The 17,222-nt window shown below is 49.3% G+C and overlaps 4 protein-coding genes across 4 annotated transcripts; 2 read left to right on the top strand and 2 right to left on the bottom strand.

The window, feature by feature from the left end:
• Positions 1 to 7: 7 nt before the first annotated feature.
• Positions 8 to 3,242, top strand: MYCFIDRAFT_180643 (uncharacterized protein; the record flags this gene model as incomplete). Its single annotated transcript, XM_007934409.1, has 21 exons — positions 8 to 185; positions 239 to 575; positions 625 to 679; positions 706 to 721; positions 820 to 842; positions 876 to 925; positions 973 to 1,029; positions 1,057 to 1,192; positions 1,219 to 1,257; positions 1,301 to 1,485; positions 1,515 to 1,577; positions 1,604 to 1,630; positions 1,685 to 2,109; positions 2,151 to 2,176; positions 2,211 to 2,267; positions 2,309 to 2,571; positions 2,628 to 2,840; positions 2,869 to 2,899; positions 2,932 to 2,994; positions 3,048 to 3,093; positions 3,118 to 3,242. 21 exons carry the CDS (start codon positions 8 to 10, stop codon positions 3,240 to 3,242), a joined length of 2,415 nt encoding a protein of 804 aa, XP_007932600.1.
• A 1,180-nt stretch (positions 3,243 to 4,422) lies between these two features.
• MYCFIDRAFT_180641 (uncharacterized protein) lies at positions 4,423 to 5,567 on the bottom strand (the record flags this gene model as incomplete). Its single annotated transcript, XM_007934408.1, has 3 exons — positions 4,423 to 5,366; positions 5,402 to 5,501; positions 5,556 to 5,567. 3 exons carry the CDS (start codon positions 5,565 to 5,567, stop codon positions 4,423 to 4,425), a joined length of 1,056 nt encoding a protein of 351 aa, XP_007932599.1.
• A 31-nt stretch (positions 5,568 to 5,598) lies between these two features.
• MYCFIDRAFT_180640 (uncharacterized protein) lies at positions 5,599 to 7,521 on the top strand (the record flags this gene model as incomplete). The annotated part of the gene is made up of 3 exons (XM_007934407.1): positions 5,599 to 7,396; positions 7,435 to 7,449; positions 7,475 to 7,521. The coding sequence occupies 3 exons, from the start codon at positions 5,599 to 5,601 to the stop codon at positions 7,519 to 7,521; spliced, it is 1,860 nt and encodes a 619-aa protein (XP_007932598.1).
• A 66-nt stretch (positions 7,522 to 7,587) lies between these two features.
• On the bottom strand, positions 7,588 to 14,634 carry MYCFIDRAFT_209416 (uncharacterized protein; the record flags this gene model as incomplete). Its single annotated transcript, XM_007934406.1, has 14 exons — positions 14,049 to 14,634; positions 13,981 to 14,005; positions 13,882 to 13,948; positions 10,858 to 10,882; positions 10,734 to 10,834; positions 10,667 to 10,700; positions 10,616 to 10,633; positions 9,666 to 9,719; positions 9,266 to 9,629; positions 7,946 to 9,238; positions 7,901 to 7,918; positions 7,832 to 7,847; positions 7,638 to 7,779; positions 7,588 to 7,601 (listed from the first exon to the last, which is right to left on the bottom strand). Exons 1-14 carry the CDS (start codon positions 14,056 to 14,058, stop codon positions 7,588 to 7,590), a joined length of 2,181 nt encoding a protein of 726 aa, XP_007932597.1. The 5' UTR covers positions 14,059 to 14,634.
• Positions 14,635 to 17,222: the final 2,588 nt, after the last annotated feature.

Here is a 17,222-nt window from a genome sequence, read left to right as displayed (position 1 = left end):
GGAAAATATGACAGACCACTACGAAAAAATGCTGCTCTCCTCCCTTCGAGCCGAAGCGACACTCCGCGGCCTCCCGAGCAAGGGGAGGAGGAGAAGTGTAATCGCCAGATTGGAAGCTTCTGATCAGACACAGACAGATCAAGAAGAAGAAGAAGAAGCAGGAAAAGAAGTGAAAATGGCAGAAAGTCAAGAAGAATGTTAGTACACAAGCTTAACTTCATCGCAAAAATCAATCGAGGCGGGGAAAAACTAATACAAAAGGATTTCTTTCTAGCCTCCTTCTTCTCAACTCAAGTCCAAAGATTACACTCATCCCGGGGAAAAGCCTTCGCTATAGGAATTGCGATCGTAGCGTTCGGTTTTGTCGTGGCGGCTTTTATATTGCCAAGTCGTGGAATAGCGAGGATGGGAACGACGGGAATTTTCGATCCGGAAGAGGTTACTGCGTTATCGACAAGGACTAGGACCACCCCATCGTCGACATCAAACTCCCGATTCAACGTCCCTTCGGCTGTTTGTTGGTCTTCTCCTAATGATAGAGAGATGGTTTGGTGTAGGAAGAGGGATGGCTCGGCGTCGACGTAGACGTAGAGGGTTGGGAAGAGAGGTGGAATGTAAGTGTAGGAAGAGGGATGGCTCGGCGTTGGCGTGGACGGTTGGGAAGAGAGGTGGAATGCAAGTGTAGGAAGAGGGATGGCTTGGTAGAATGCCGAATGGCTTGGTGTTTTTTAGGCTACGGTTAAGAAGTGTAAGCGTTGCTTCGAGGTACAAATCGTTACGATCGACATAATAAAGTGCCTTGTTGTAGTCTGTTTCTAGCTCTTAAAAAGTGCATTTCGGAGGTGTATATAGTGTGCTAGATGGATGAAATGGAGCTCTTGAAAGTGCCTTTCGGAGGTGGATTCGGTATTCGGTATGCGGAGATGTGTTTGGTATACGGACATCTTTGTCGATGGAAATGCTATACTATAGATTGGTGTGCGGAGATGGATTTGGATATGCTGAATGTGCTAGGTCGATAGAAATGATGTGTGCTGTATTTCGAATGCCGTCCAGTGTTGTGATAGGGGCGTCTACGCTGGGCCCTCGCCTCGATTTGCTCTACGCTGGCCTTTGCGAGACAAGACCCCGGCCTGTGTCGGCCATTATTAAAGGTGGTGTTCAGCAGAGTGCGTTGGCAGAGATCGCTTTGGTGTAACGACGATTGGGGAGTCGCAGGGAAGGGCTGAGACTTGGTCAAACGAGGCGCTGGATCTAGTTTACATAGACCTCGCAATTTAGAACTACCCAAGTTCTGTAGAATAGGTTTTGCGAATACCTACACCTACTGTTGGTGTCATCGCCGCTCTTCTGCGCTGTAGCTTCCAATTTTGCCAATTCTCGATACTACTGCGCTGGGTTGCTGAATAGCGGTGGGGGTGTGGTTTGCGGGTTTGGCGCGTTTTGCGCTCGGGCGCTTCGCTGGAATGGATTCGTGGGCGCGGTGTAACAGCTCGGTTGGAAGTAACCTGCAGGGCCGTGGGCGATGGTGGTTTATTTGATGCGTCTGTGTCTCCACTGCACGGGAACGAGCGCAAGTGGGTTTTGGAACGAGGACAATGAGGAAATTGGTGACTCGCGACGTCGTACAGTACCGTACTGTCTTCGTCTGCGTCTCATTAGGATGACTGGATTGCGTTATTAGAGTTCCCTCTCCTTCTTGTTCAATCCATATCAACCGACTAGGCACTCCAACTCATCATCTCTTTTCACTCGCTCTCTATTCCATCATGCCACCCCGCCGTTCCCGCGTCTCCCACGAAGAAGAAGACGACGCCTCCTCTACCTCCTCCTCCACCTCCTCCCTAGAGAACTACACCCTCTCCTTCGGCTCCCTCACCATCTCCCAACTCCACGCGCCCCCCGCCACTAAGAAGAAATTCCATTTCCGCGCCGCCGAGAAAGCTATCGCACTCCACCATCTCCTTACACACGCCTACACCGACAAACTCCCCCCTTCATCCCTCAGCATCTTCCTCGACCTCGCCACGGCCCAGATCCCGGTCCCGCGCGATCAAGGACTGCATGTGATCGAGACGTGTCTGCTGGGATTGGAAGGTTTGGTCACGAGTGTCGTAAAGGTGCTCGAGGGGAATGGATTGATGCATCAGTCCGTGTCTCGGAAGAATGTGAATACGTGGGTCGTAGATGTTTCTAAGGAGTTGATCGAGTGGACAGATCGAAAGGGAGGATGGGATGTCGTAAGTCTTGTTTTGCTCACGCTTTTTGTCTAGGTTGAAGTTTGAGTATTGATGATTTTTTTTTTTAGGTCAAACTCCCATCGTCGTCTCCCAAGTCGTTAGCGCGGCAGCATCGCGAACGCGGATCCGGATACACTCGGATGGAGAATCGGGGTAGTAGAGGGAGCTTATCAACATGGACGGAATTGAGGAGGGAAGCCATGGATTTTTTCGCGCGGCAGCAAATCTCCCGCTTAGCTGTGCCTGCAGCCGCTCCCAGGTTTCAATTGCAGCAGCAGCAGCAGCAACTTCAACAACAACAACCTCTCGGGCAGGCTCAGACGAATCGCTCGTTTGTTACTTCTTACCAAATTATTTCTTATGCCTTACTGACGACATCAATCAAAGCTTCTATACTGCATCAACCTATACTACCCTTCCCCTCCGAGACCGCATTAACCAGAGGAAATGCTATAGGGTCTTTCTCAACTATGTCCGACGAACCCAGCAAGCACTAGCAGATGGAGATCAGGCCGGCAGGGAAGTCTTGGATCGTGTCGTCAAGAGCGTCTCTTGGAATCAACAATCTCTGGAGTTCGTTAGGGGGAATGATTATGTCCAGTGGTAAGTGCGAGCGATAGGGTGAGAGGAGAGAAGTAGACGGATCAGCTAATGTGTTTGTTTGTAATATAGGCAGTTCAAGATGTGCAAGGACGGATTGTTGATTCCGGGGGATTTCCGGGATGAGAATGAGAATGAGGATGAAGATAGGGAAGTGGAGGTAAGTTAAGATGTCTTTTGCGTTGACGGGAAGCTGATTTGATGTAGGATGGTGAAGACAACGGCAGCGAGGAAGACGTTCGTGCTGCAGGTGGTGCAAGCTGCTCGTGATGTCCAGGTTTGGGGAGAATTTTGGTTTTAGGCGTGGGCGTGGGCGTGGCGGATGGGAAGAAGCGAAGACAGATTGGATGCAGCAAAGGAACAGCGAAAAAGAGAAAAAGAGAAAAGACTCGGATGGGATAGGAGAGGGAAAGCGAGAGCGAAAAGGTAACTATAGGAGTAGGGTATCATTACCGGGCGGCTGTATGGAAAACTACCTCTTCGCTTCCATTTCAGCGCGTACGTGGCACAGCATTGCTGTAGTAGTCCTGCCTCAATCCTGCTTGCCCCTATCCCGTCCTCTTTCTCGGTGTAAAGCATACAAGTAGCAAAGGCAAGAGACCTGAGAGACTTGTTGGCGGCGGCGACAAACGACATAGTAATTGCTCAAGATGAGAAGCACGGCGAGGATGACGATGGCGGTGATGCTGCTGCTTGTTGAGCGGAGTGCATCATCGCACGGTCCCATCGACGACAGTATCGTTCGAAAGAGCCACAGTGTTGGGGCATCTTCGAGGGAAAGACGAGCGATGAAGAGGCTACTGTAGACAGCTTCTGATGCTTCTGCTTAATTGTAGCGTTGGTATGGTATAGACTTGCGACTGAGCTCTTGGGTGTAGCTGGGCAATGCTTGGCCTGGCTTTTGGATAGGTCGAGGAGCTGATCTATCTTGTGTTCGATGCGCTGTGCAGCGCTTGACGGTGACGAGCAGCAAGCGGCCTGGTCGTGGCGCTGCATTGGCGAAGGTGGCATTGGAATGTCTTGTTCTTGCTCTTGCTCTGGTCCATGTTCTTGATCTGGTTCCTCTTCTCGTTCCTGTGTAGCATCGGCGTAAGAGCTGATAGGATGGTCGCTTTCTTTGGCGGCGGCGCTGGGGGTCTCGAGCTGGGCGGTCAAGTATGTAGCATATGCCTGGGCGGTACGGGCTTCGTCGAGCGCGGTACGGCGGAGATTCTGGTCGTGCTGCCGCTGAGCCTCTAACTGCGTCAGGGTGGTGTCTCGTTCCTCCAGAAGCTCGTAGAGATGGTCAACGACTTGGCGGGTATATTGAAGTTCGCGGCAGCACGTACATGCATGTGATGGGGAGTCTATATAATTGTCAGGGGGAAGAAGAGGGAGCCGTGGCAGAAGAAGGGAAGGAAATGGGAAAAGGAAGGGAAAGCAAACGGAGAGGGTGGTGGAGATGCATTGCCATTGCTATCTGCAAGATACATGTACGCTGCATTGTGACACATGACCAGGACCACGTGACTGTTGGCATGGCAGAGATTTCCACACCATTCCAACCATACCAACGCCAATGCAGTATTGCGTAATGCATTACTCATCGCTGTTCATCGTCGTTGTCGGTGTCGGGGTCGGTGTCGGGGTCGGGGTCGCTGTCGCCGTCGCCGTCGCTGTCGCTGCTGGGACTGTCGTCGCTCACAAACAAAGCATCATCGGTATCGGTATGCAGAGCATAGTGATGATGTGGTGCATGTGCATGTGCATTTGCCAGCTCACGTTCATTTTCCTCGAGCTCATCTCCAGCAGTGATGTCACGTGCATCTGCCAGCTCACGTGCACTGACCCTCTTGCGTTTCTCGGATTTCTCCGTGCCCGGGTCACGTGCATCGTCACTCATACTCACAGCCCTCTTGCGTTTCTTGCCATTGCCATTGCCATTGCCATTGCCTCCACCTCCTCCGCCTCCTCCATTGCCTCCGCCATTGCCTCCGCCATTGCCTCCGTCGTCCACGCTCGTCCGCGCCTCTGCCTTCGCCTCCCATCCTCCATCCTCCTCCGCCTTTCGCTTCCTTGTCTTCTTCTTCCTCGCCGCCGCCTTTGCTCTCGTGGTTCCGCCTTGAGAATGCGCCGACACTTCCGGGAGCATCTCCAGTACCTCGCATACCTTTTTCATGACCAACTGCTTCGACTGTAGCGCTGACGCCGCCTTCTTCCCGCTACAAGCTTTGTCCAGGAGTCGCTTGAAGCCTGCGCGTTCCGGCTGTGCCATGATTTGTTGCACGCCTGCTGGCAAATGGACGTTGACCGTGTACAGCCGGTGTTCGCGCGTTTCGTATGTTGGCAATGGCTGGCCAAGCCGCTGAAAGAGATGGTTGAGACGATCGGCCGGCTTCATCCTGGAACTTCTGACCATCCGCACGCAATACGCATCAGTAGAGGAACTTCGTACGCAGATGAAGGAGTTGAGAATGACAATATACATCTTTTGCAAAGACACTCTGGGCGTACTGCCTGCAGCCTCCCAGACTTGCAGCTTCGCAGCTGTAAGAGACACCCGCAAGCCCGATAACGCAGACCTGCAGTTACAGGCCGATAATGCTGCGACCGCGCGAAGGCGACCATCCGAAGCTTCGTGCAAACGGCTATGCGGTCGTTGTTGGGCTCCAGAAGAGGTAGCTTCCTTTTCTGCTTCTCCTTATATCTCCCTTACCCTCTATCTTTCTCCTTCACTGCCCTTTTCATCCACCACCCACCTACCTATCGGCTCATTAATATGGGCAACCCACGTAACGGCAAGCGCTATCCTACGCGCTCCCTTGCCGCCGATATTGATGACGACGACGACGATCTGACCTACAGCCCTTCCGACAACGACACGCAGGAAAGCCCATCCAAATACCTGCTGGCTTTCGCAGGCCGCACAGCCGAACAGCTTACATCTGGCAGTCGCTTGTCCTTCAAGACTGCCGACAAGACGCTCATGTTTCGCAGAGCCATCACTGAAAGCTTCACCTCTGCTAGCCTCCCGGATGTGGATCAGCTGCTTCAACTGGCTTACGACGTCGGTGTCCCTCTCGCAGCAAATGACCTTACCCACACCTGTTTGACCAAGATTGTCTCATGGATCAAGTCCAATGTCAACTCCAAGTTTACCAAGGGCCTCATCATCGAACAGGACAAAGGCCATGGAAACAAGAAAGTCAAGGTCGCATACGGCCTGCTCCAAGCCACACAAGATCCCAACTTCTCCATCGAGTGGCTCAAGAATGACAAGAAGATGAAGCGCATGCATGAGGCTGCCGGCGGTAAGTGGTTGGATGTGAGCAATCGGAATGCTATGGGCCCGACAGAGCTCGTCGCATCGGCCATGGATCGTCTTGCTCGACAGGCACAGGCGGGAGCCAACAAGAAAGTCAAGCAGCACGCTGACAGTGCTCCTCTCTGGTCTCCGCCTCCACCGGCAGCCCGCTACGCTGCATCTACGCCGCTCGCGATGGATTCTTCTGACGAGTCCCCGAGCGAGGATTCGGATTCAGATTCAGACACCGACAGCGAAAAGTTGACCGTCTTCTCGCCCGCCTCTGCCTACACTACCCCACACACACCATTCTCTACCGCTGTCGCCACCGCCGCCGCATCTTCTGCTGCATACGACATCGTCAGCCCAACACCGGGTAGCAAGAAGGACAAGAAGGACAAGAAGCAGAACAAGAACAACGCCGCCACACCTGGCAATCCTTGGCCATACATTTCGAGCATCTCACCATGTCTTGGATACCTTGAAGGTAGTCCCATGTCTGCCGCCACCACTCCAGTCAAGAAGACACTCAAGGCGCAGAAGGCGAACGTAACTGACCACCCGAACGCCCATTTTGCACGAATGCTGGAGCTTGAGCAAGCCAAGCATCAGACCTCCAAGAAGAAGAAGAAGACCAAATCTGCTGCTGCATCTCCCGCAGACATGGCTGCCAGCAACTACATTTTGCAGACGAACCCAGAGTTTGCTGTTGCTGTTGCTCAAAAGTACACCTCAGAGCTTGATGATGATGATGATGATGATGCTAAAATGTCCAACAAATACCAGGCTCAGGCTCAGGACCCGGCCAGCATCATCAATTCTCCTTTCCTCTTGCAGCTTTTGGCTCAGCAGCAAGCTGCCAAGAACGAACAGCTTGCCGGTAGCCTCGCTCAACAGAACTCGATCAAGAAGGAGAAGAAAGTCGAAGGTGGCGCGATCGTTTTCGGTGGTGGTACGCAGAACAATCCTCCCGTCAATCCTCCGGAGTCTAGCGGTCCTGGCTGCAACACCTCTCAGCCCTCTCTTTCTTCCACTGCCTTGGACGAAGAAGTTACCCGTGTCCATGCTTCTCTCCTTGCCGCTGGTCAATCTTATTCTAAGGACGATGTTCGCGATATGGTTTTGGCTGCCACTGCTCGGAACATTGTTAAGGAGGAGGAGGAGGAGGAGGGGGAGGAGGAGGATGTTGACGAGGAAATGAAGATGTTGCAAGATCAGATGGCTCGGCTTCTAGCTAAGAAGAACGGCGGCAAGGATAAGGGTAAGGGTAAGGGTGAAGCTTCTCCCTCGGCGCTTGCTGAAAACTGAGAGACATAGAAGGTTTAGGTCAGGGCCCATGCATAGACGTAAGTAAGCTGGCAGGAGGAGAAAATCGTCGATGAAAAAAAAAACTACTGATTTGCATCTTATATAAAAGTCTGCGAGCTTATATGCATAGAAGAACCCTGATGAGAATGAACCACATTAAAACCCCAAACCTCAATATCAGCGACAGTCATCCCATATAGGAAGACCGTCGTCTTCATCCAAAAAAAGATTGCCCGTCAAATGGACACGCTCCAAGGCCAAGGTCTCGCTGTTACGGTCGGCTAGACACGCTCTTACGTATGCATCGAGGGGAGGGAACGAGGCTGCTGACGCAGTCGCTGAAAGAAGCTACGGGCTGGAGAGAAGGACAAGATAGGAGCAGCGAGAACGATAAGAGCACAGCTACCAGACGAACTCTACCCTGTTAAGGCTATGCTTTATGAAGAAAGATAGCCGAAGGGATGAGAACGGCGACGCATGAAACTTGCTTTGTGATTATTGTTGGTCGTCGCACTCGGTGCATCGAACGCACCCGAGATGAGTTCTGATATGCCTGTCGCTCTCGCTCTCGCTCCCTCCCGCGTAAGACTGTGATGTGCCGGCGCCGATACACCAAGCACAAAGCTGTTGGGTGGAAATATGCTGCGCCCATACGTGAACGAGTTTGTGGAAATGCTTCGGCCAGCGGTAGAAAACGGGCGCCTCCATCGACCAGGTCTCGAGAAATTGATCAGCAGTCGCCTGGCGAAAGTCGGCGCTCGCCAGACCAAGTTTCAGATTTCGGAGACGGTGCTCACAAGCCGCGGACTCGTCTATACCAGTGCTTCGAATTTCGGCGTACAGAGTCGATGGATCATGGGCCCATGACTTGGTTGTAAAACAGTGGCCGTACAAGTAGCAAGACTCGAGAGAGATGACGGCGTGAGGTGAATTGGGAGGCACAACCACCGACTCCCCGGGCATCTGCACAAGGAAGCACCCATGATCCATTCGGTCGAGGGCTACATTCGTCGGCATTGTGCTGTCGTAGCAGTATCCCAGATGGCGCTGCTCGGTGGAGGGCCACAATAGCCACAGCTTGGCTGGGTAATTGGCGCGATTGGCCAATCCAAAAGCCGTAGAGATATGAGGCTCGCTATCGTGGTGCACTTCTGTCCGAGTACCGCGCGGCGTGATGTTGGCATTGGCCTGGGCGGGTTTGTACCCGTGTTCTTGCAATTGGGGCAGCAGTCGCGCCATAGCGACGCTGGCGCCCTTGCGGAAGGCGTGAGTTGTCTCGGAGTCGATTGATTGACCCAAGGTCGCGTTCAACACCCGCTCTGATACCTCCTGGCCAGCGAGGACTCGCGAGATCCAGTTCGCCCACTTTTCCGCATTGAAATCGTGGGTGACATCGATCTGATCTCGATACACCTGGGTTCCTGCGAACATGGAACCTCTCGATTTCACACGGTGGGAGACGTCCAAGAGCAGGCTCTCCAGTGTAGGCAGGATGTTCAAAGCTTCATCGGAAAGGAGTGCCCATGGCGTATGATGGCGTCGTGGCGCGGGTTGATAGAGCCGCATATTGGGCAGCTTGTTGAGTCCGGCGATACTCCAACCTCCAAGCTCGCTGGGTTGTATGCCACAAGCGGAAAGAACATCGCCGACGCTACGGTATCTCTCGATCGGTGTCGAAGAAGCAGCTGGGCCTGGCCTGGCTACTTCTACATTGGCGTGTTTTCGCTTCATGTGCCGCGACAGATTGCCATGGGCTACTTCTTCGCCGCATATTTCACAGTTCTTGCGAGAGTGGCTCATTACGATGCTGGTGTTGCAGTCTCAATCTGCAAACATTTCGCTTGGAGAGCGCAGCAGTCTTCTTTCGGAATGCGTAGCAGTATCGTGCTGCGTTTGAGGTTGCTTGGACGAGGTGGACGAGGTGGACGAGCGGACGAGGTGGACGAGCGGACGAGGGTGGACGAGCTGGACGAGGGTGGACGAGCGGACGAGGGTGGACGAGCTGGACGAGCGGACGAGGGTGGACGAGCGGACGAGGGTGGACGAGCTGGACGAGGGTGGACGAGCGGACGAGGGTGGACGAGCTGGACGAGCGGACGAGGGTGGACGAGGGTGGACGAGCGTCAAAATCGCGAAGTGCGGGGAGATGCACCAATTTGCCAAGACACGCCTGAGGCACGCACCCACACGCAAGCAGCCTCAAATGTTCACTATCCAACTCCTTCCTTCTGAACACACCGCGCTGCTTCGAGGACCCGGTGGTTTATGCGGAAAGCAGCAGCCACCTGCTACCTTATTGGCAGCGCAGCTGCCAATCTAGACACCGCGCCTACCGCCCGCGAAAATCTAAGTTATCCGCTAAGACTAAAGATTTTAATAAACGAACCCCGAATATAAGCGTAATACGTTAATACAAAATTGGTATAAGCTTAACGTATACTAAAGACCTAGTTATAGCTGTATCCTACTAAAGGCGAAGCCTACCGACTAGTATAAAGGTCCCCGTAGCGATTATTACAATAATAGTTTAATACCCAAAAATAACAAAAGAAAGTAAATTATTTTCTTAAGCTAGTTAACTTATAGTTGAATAAGCTATAACTTTTTTAATATCTTGCTAGAATAAACCTATAAGAGAACTAGATACAGTAGTTATAGCACCTACCTATAGAGACAATAGTAAAACTATACTACTATATTCAATTAGAGGCAAGGTACGTATTGACAAGTAAACTCCCGCTATAACTGTAGTAGCTGTATGTATTAAAGTAGAAACAGGTATAGGTCCTTCTATAGCTATAGGTAATCAAATATAAAGACCTATTTATAAACTTTTTGCTGTCGCACCTATTAATAAATATATACCTCTTAAATTTATTACACTATTTAATATTAAAGGTGCTAGAGAAAATACTATAGACTAGTCTACATTACTAAAAGATTATCAAATAGCAAATATACCTATTATTAAAACAATCTCTAACTCTATTAGTTAAGAACGCGGATAAAGAGCTTTAATTTACAGGTATTCTAGTATATTAAAAACTTACTAGTAAATAAGAATATATACCTACCCCTTCTTATCCTATAAAAATTAATAAAAAATTATTTAAGGTAACAAGTATAATTATTATAAAAGTGCCTATTGCGCCCGGTTACGCCTACTACGCCCGGTTACGCCCACTACGCCCGGTCACGCCCACTACGCCCGGTTACGCCCACTACGCCCGGTCACGCCCACTACGCCCGGCCACGCCCGGCCACGCCCACTACGCCCGGTTACGCCCACTACGCCCGGTCACGCCCACTACGCCCGGCCACGCCCGGTCACGCCCACTACGCCCGGCCACGCCCGGCCACGCCCACCACGCCCGGCCACGCCTACCACGCCCGGTCACGCCCACTACGCCCGGCTACGCCAACCACGCCCGGCCACGCCCGGCCACGCCCACTACGCCCGGCCACGCCCGGTTACGCCTACTACGCCCGGCCACGCCTATTACGTACTAGGAGATATATTAGAATATTTCTATTACTATTACTTATACGCTAAAATAATAGGTACTCTATATATCTACATATTCTTAGTACTAATAGGGCCTATATCTATACCGTCTTCTTAATAATAGAGTATATCCCGACATATATAGTATATATTTAAATCTAAAAAAATAGCTAGTATAGGATTCGAACGACCTCTTAAACCCTATCGATCTTATTACTCCTTTAAGATATATACCTTTATATAGCGGGGACTATATTAAGTAGTATAGCCGGGAGAACTAGGATTGTTAGTAGTTAAGAATCGTACTATGTAAGAAGGGTTATATCAGCAGGTAGATAGGGTGGTGGTGGGTATAAGTAGTATTCGATAGAGAACTAGGAGGAGAAGGAGGAAGGCAGGCCAGTTGGCCTAACGCTAAGCGCTAAGCCCTGCCTAAGGCATTAAGACCCTAGCTTTACTCGAGCTAGTTACATACCAATTACGTGTAGCCTCTAACACACGCTTCCCTTCCAAAGGCCGCGCCCTCGTAGCCTGTCTATGTTCTACGACCTCTATTGCCGCTGACTTAGCAAGTCTAATAAGCTACTTAGCCCGCGCTGAATTGAACACTCAACCACCTAATTATGTAACTATGTTAAACCTTACCTCTAATACAATACAATGTCCAACTCCAACTGCGCTATCCTTATATACAATAAAGTAAAGGGGCATAAGGCTACAAGAATTGAGGACTATCGACTAATTACAACACGAGCGCACCTTCCCTACTGCAATAGGTAGGTGTACGGGGTATTGCAGCACTGCCTCCGCTCTAAGTAATGTCGTACCGAGTTCTTTGCGTCTACTCTTAAAAGACCTAGCAATGTCCGCTTCCGAGGGTTGTCCGCTTCCGAGGGTTTGTTCTTGTTATTACGAGGGCTATTATTTACTTTTCAGAAAAAACACAGCTCGTCTAGTTTCTATAGGTGAAGGCTATTGTAAGTGCAGTAGTTAAGGTTCGCCTCGCTTAAAGGGTTAGAAAGATCGAGGAGTAACCTATTGTCCGCAAGATCGACCCCGGCTAGCTTAGCTCTATAGTTTTGCCCTTAGTTAGTCTATTGGTCGCTCAATCTTTTAGGCGGCTTAAAGTTTTGACTTGGCCTCAAAGTTTTAATTAAAGTTTTGATCAAAGGTGCCTTAGGCTCGTAGTGTAGGTAAGGTTGTGCCTGCGGCGCAGCGGCAATAGCAAGTAATGTTGACAATGGCGGCGCTAACCGTCTTAGCGCTAACTTCACCTTGCTTCTAATTCCCTTCTTCGACCGGCGACGCTTCAACTAGCGACACACTCCGCAATACCGTTACTAATATAGCTGTGTCCTTCCTTTCTTAATAGAAGCACACTCCGCAACACTGTTACCAATATAGCCGCGCCGGCCGCGCCGTCCTCGCCGATTGCCTAGGCCTCGAGGCCTCGATAGAATAAGGGAACAAGAGGGGGACCTGCAGGGCGCGTTAGTAAAGAGGTGGAGCCCTTAAAAGAGTATACGATTGATTGATTGACGCGTCGTAGCGCGCCTAGTATAGTCTTATTGTCCTGGTTTGCCGGCCTCTGATTGGTTAGCTAATAGCACCCCGGGGGTGGCATTGTCCTAGGCCTTAATAGTAACATTATAAGCTTTTGGCCTTCTTCTTGTTCTTTACGCTAGTCCAATACTTATCTAACAACTCGGTTATATCCTTAAAGGAACCTTCAGCTTCCTACGAGTCCTATTTAGGTGAATAGCCTTGCTACCTTAGGAGGTATTCCTTCTTGCCTTTCCTAGTCCGGTGCTATAGGATACGTTCTATAGACTACAGTTCTTTACTATTAGCTAAGACTTCTTCTAACTTAGCAGGCGCTTCGTCGCCTTCGCGTTGATAGTATAGCTTAAGGAGGGATATATAGAAGGTATTATAGATAGTGTAATAGGGTAGAAGCTATAACTAGTAGGCCTATATGCCCTTCGGTTCTCGGATACGGAATAGGCCAATGTATCTTAGTGCGAGCTTAGGCCTTGTTTTGCTATCGGGTAATAGGTGTTTGCGGATGCGGAGATTCTTTGTACTAAGTATAACTATGTCGCCTTGCTTGAAGGTTATTAGAAGGTAGTGTTTGTTATAGTAGGCCTTCTAATAGGCCTAGGCCTTCGCTAGTTTATTAGCTATCTTAGCGTGAATTTCTCGCATCTTTTGAACCCTCTTAATAGCCGCTAGTGTCTCAGGTTAACCCGCTTCCCTTTCCTTGCGCTCGGCCTCGAGCGATAGGGGGTCTTATAGCAGCGCAGGGTTGCTTCCTATTATAGCGAAATAAGGTAACACCTTAGTAGATAAGTGGATACTGTTGTTATACACGAATTCGGCTAGTTATAGGAGATTGACCTAATCCTTAGGGTTGTCGTTAATGTAACTACGTAGGTACTACTGCAGGGTAGCATTCTGTCTCTCTGTTTGACCGTTAGTCTGTAGATAGAAGGCTATTAATAGCCGATGCTTCAGTCTTAGCTATAGGTATATTTCGCTCTAATAGTGCGATATGAATATCGAGCCCCTATCGGAGACTATCCCCTTAGGGGTCCCCTAATAGCTATAGAAGATGTTGTTCTATAGTGCTTTAGCTATATCAATAGCCGTCTAATCCTTCCGAGCAGGAATATAGCGAGCACCCTTAGTAAATCGGTCTATAACGACTAGTATAGCGTTAAAGACGTCCTTGCTTCCTCTTCGCTTAGTAGGGGGAAGTGTTAGAATACTCGGGAATGTACGAGTCTAGTTGGATTTATAAGCAAGAGAAGGAGAAGGAAGTTGCGAGGTCATTCACTTACGGCTTAGTAATAGCTTGTGATTCTTGGCGCTAGGGTATATAAGTAGCTAGTGAGTCCTTTGTTCGAATAGCAAGCAATTCTATCGGTTTACCGCTTATCTACAACAGTTATGAGCCCGGAACGCAAGTGAAGAAACAAGAAAGTTCGAGAAATTACCCGATCAGGCAACCCGCTTGCGCAAGGTTAAACCTTATCCGACGTCACTCCGCAAATCGAAGAAAGCGACCAACTTCGAACAACAATAAGATAACGGTTATTGCTCCGCTATAGACGCCGGTCCATAGGCGAAAAGAACCGATTAATACGAATCAAACGATCTAAAAATATCAACGATACGACCGTTACGAGTCGAGAAATCTAACGATAAAGATGTCTACTACCGAGACGACTATCGGCGCGGTAAAGGGAATTCCGCAACTTACTACCGAGAATTATACTATCTGGATCGATCTAATTTAAGACTATCTATCCGGACAAGGCCTTTGGAGGTATAGGTACGGTATACCGGAATCTATAAGCCAAGATACGGCTAAAGCAAGAGAGGCTAAAGAAGAAGACGCAAAAGCGGTTGCGTTTATTAAGTCTACGGCCGGGGATAAGCGTATACACCTCCTAGGACTACGTACGACTAAGGAGGTAATCGATAAGATAAAGGAAGTAAGCGAGGTATCGACAAAGGAACGGGTTTCGACGCTACTCTCCCGTTTCTATTCCTTTAAAGCACTTAAGGATATCGATACTACGGCTTCAGCTCTTACGCAAATCCAATCCGAGATTAAGGCCGCGGATAAAGACGAAGTTCCCTCGGAGGCCTCTAAGAAGGCAGTCCTTATTTCGTCCTTAGGAGAAGAGTATTCGTCTACCGTATTCGCCTTAAAGGCGGCCGGTTTATCTACTCTTTCCTACGAGGAACTAGTTCAGCGACTACGGGACGTTGAATATACTATTACTACTTCTAAAGGCGACGAAGTAGTAGCCCGATATACTAAGGAAGCAGCGAAAGATAAGGCCGGTAACGGAAAGAAGGGCAATACGACTAATACGCCTAACAAAGCTAAAGGAAAGACGTGTTACTATTGCCAAAAGGTCGGGCACTTTAAACGGGACTGCAGGAAGTATAAATGGGACCAAAAGAACGGAAAAATCCAAGAGAATAATAAGGAGGAATCAAAGATCGCGGCTTGGACAGCTATCGATTCTACGACTCGACTATCTAATAAGGGGGATTGGATCCTAGACTCCGGATGCACTAGACATATGTCTAACGACAAGAACTACTTTACGGACTATAAGGAAATAACCGGAAAAGTTACTCTAGCGAACGGTAAAACAATAAAGGTCGCGGGATCCGGTATAATCCTCGTCCGGTTTAAGGGAATTCCGACTACGATTCCGGACGTTATATACGTACCGGAGATCGGTTATAACCTGCTTTCGATAAGCCAACTCTCGGAACGAGGTATTACGACTCTATTTACTAAAGAAGGGGCTATACTTCGAAGAGGAAACGAAGAACTAGCAAAAGGAGTACGCGTCGGAAGGTCCTACGTTCTAAAGGAATCCGAGTCTATCGGGACTTCGAGAATAGCTACTACTACGACTAAAGGTACTACGCTACTTTGGCACCGACGCCTAGGACATCCGGGAGACGAAAAACAACGAAACGTATATAAAGTACTACTAGGAGTCCCGGAGCTTTCGACGTTAAATAAGTCTTGCGAGACTTGTATTACTACGAAGTCCGATAGACGACAAAGTCGAGAAGAACCCGAAAAGGCAGACTATTGCCTAGATAGGGTATATATCGATTTTTGGGGTCCGTATAAGTATAGTACCTTAGGAGGAAACAGGTATATACTAACGATTACGGACGACGCTACGAGACGGTTAGATATCCGTCTTACTCGCTATAGAAGCGACGTATACGAAGCCTTTAAGGCTTGGAAAAACGAGGCCGAACTCGAAACCGGGAGAAAACTAAAGGCCGTAAGAATCGACAACGCTCCGGAGCTTATTAAAGCTCTTAAGGCCTATTCGGGACTACGAATCGAAACAACGACGCCCTATACTCCGGAACAAAACGGAGTAGCAGAGAGACAAAACCGTACTATTATAACTAAGGTACGGGCAGCTTTAGAAGGGTCCGGATTACCTAAACGATTTTGGGGCGAAGCGGCCTATACGGTTACCTATTTACATAATAGGCTACCTATTAAAGGAAAAGATATAACTCCCGAGGAGCTCTATACCGGAAGAAAGCCTAGCGGAGAACACTTACGGGTATTCGGCTGCCTAGCCTATCCGTTTATTCCTAAAGAGAAAAGGAAAGACAAGCTAGAAAAGACGGCATTCCCGGGAATCTTCGTCGGATATACGAAGTCTACGAAACAGTATAGGATCTATAATCCTAAGACGGACGCTATCGGGATCTATACTAGCGTTAAATTCGACGAATCGACTAAGGGAAGTAGCCTACTATCCGGAGAAGAGCTACCTACCCTACGGCCTATTACGGACAACGACGACGGAGATATCGATATCCTAGATAAAGGAGAGTCTCGAGAAGTAGAGGAAGTAGAGGGAGACTCCGAAGCCGAAGATAATACTACGAAACCGCAAGACGAAGAAGACGGTTTAAATAAAAACGACGACGAAAGGTCTACTACTCCTACGGCTTCTACTACTACGGATTTAAACGAAGGGGAACTACGAAGGTCTACGAGGGTCCCTAAAGCACCTAAGAGACTAAGGGACGAAATAGGGCTAGCAGCTCTAAAAGTCGACTATCGAAAGGCTTTCGAAATACCTACCCCCGAGACCTATACGGAGGCTATTACCGGCCCTTACTCCCGACAGTGGAAAGACGCTATTAAAGAACACATCGAGTCCTTAACGGCTAACAATACCTACGAGATTGTCGACTATCCTAAGCCGAAGGACGGAAAAGGGCAAACAAACGTTATTACTCCGAAATGGGTTTTTAAAGTAAAAATACTACCGAACGGACAAATCGATAAATTTAAGGCGAGATTAGTAGGAAAGGGCTTTACGCAACGCTACGGAATCGATTACTTTGAGACGTTTTCTCCGGTAATACGTCTCGAAAGCCTACGCCTTCTCCTAGCTATCGCCGCTAGTAAAGGACTTGCTATATTCCAAATAGACGTAGTAAGTGCCTACCTACTAGGAGAACTAACGGAGGAAGTCTACCTAGCTATCCCGGAAGGCCTAGATGTTCCCGGAACTAATAAAGTACTTAAACTCCTAAAAGGAGTACCGGGACTAAAACAATCCGGACGGGTTTGGAATAAGACTATTACGGCCTTCTTTGAAGAATACGACCTCTACGCTATACCCGCGGATCAATCGGTCTTCGTTAATAGCGACTATACGCTAATAGTCGCGTTGTACGTCGACGATCTTATTATACTAGCGAAGACAGAGGC

This window comes from Pseudocercospora fijiensis, assembly GCF_000340215.1.
Source record: "Pseudocercospora fijiensis CIRAD86 unplaced genomic scaffold MYCFIscaffold_20, whole genome shotgun sequence".
NCBI lineage: Eukaryota > Fungi > Ascomycota > Dothideomycetes > Mycosphaerellales > Mycosphaerellaceae > Pseudocercospora > Pseudocercospora fijiensis.
Note: the sequence above shows the minus strand (reverse complement) of the source record. Positions and strands in the feature narration are given on the sequence as shown.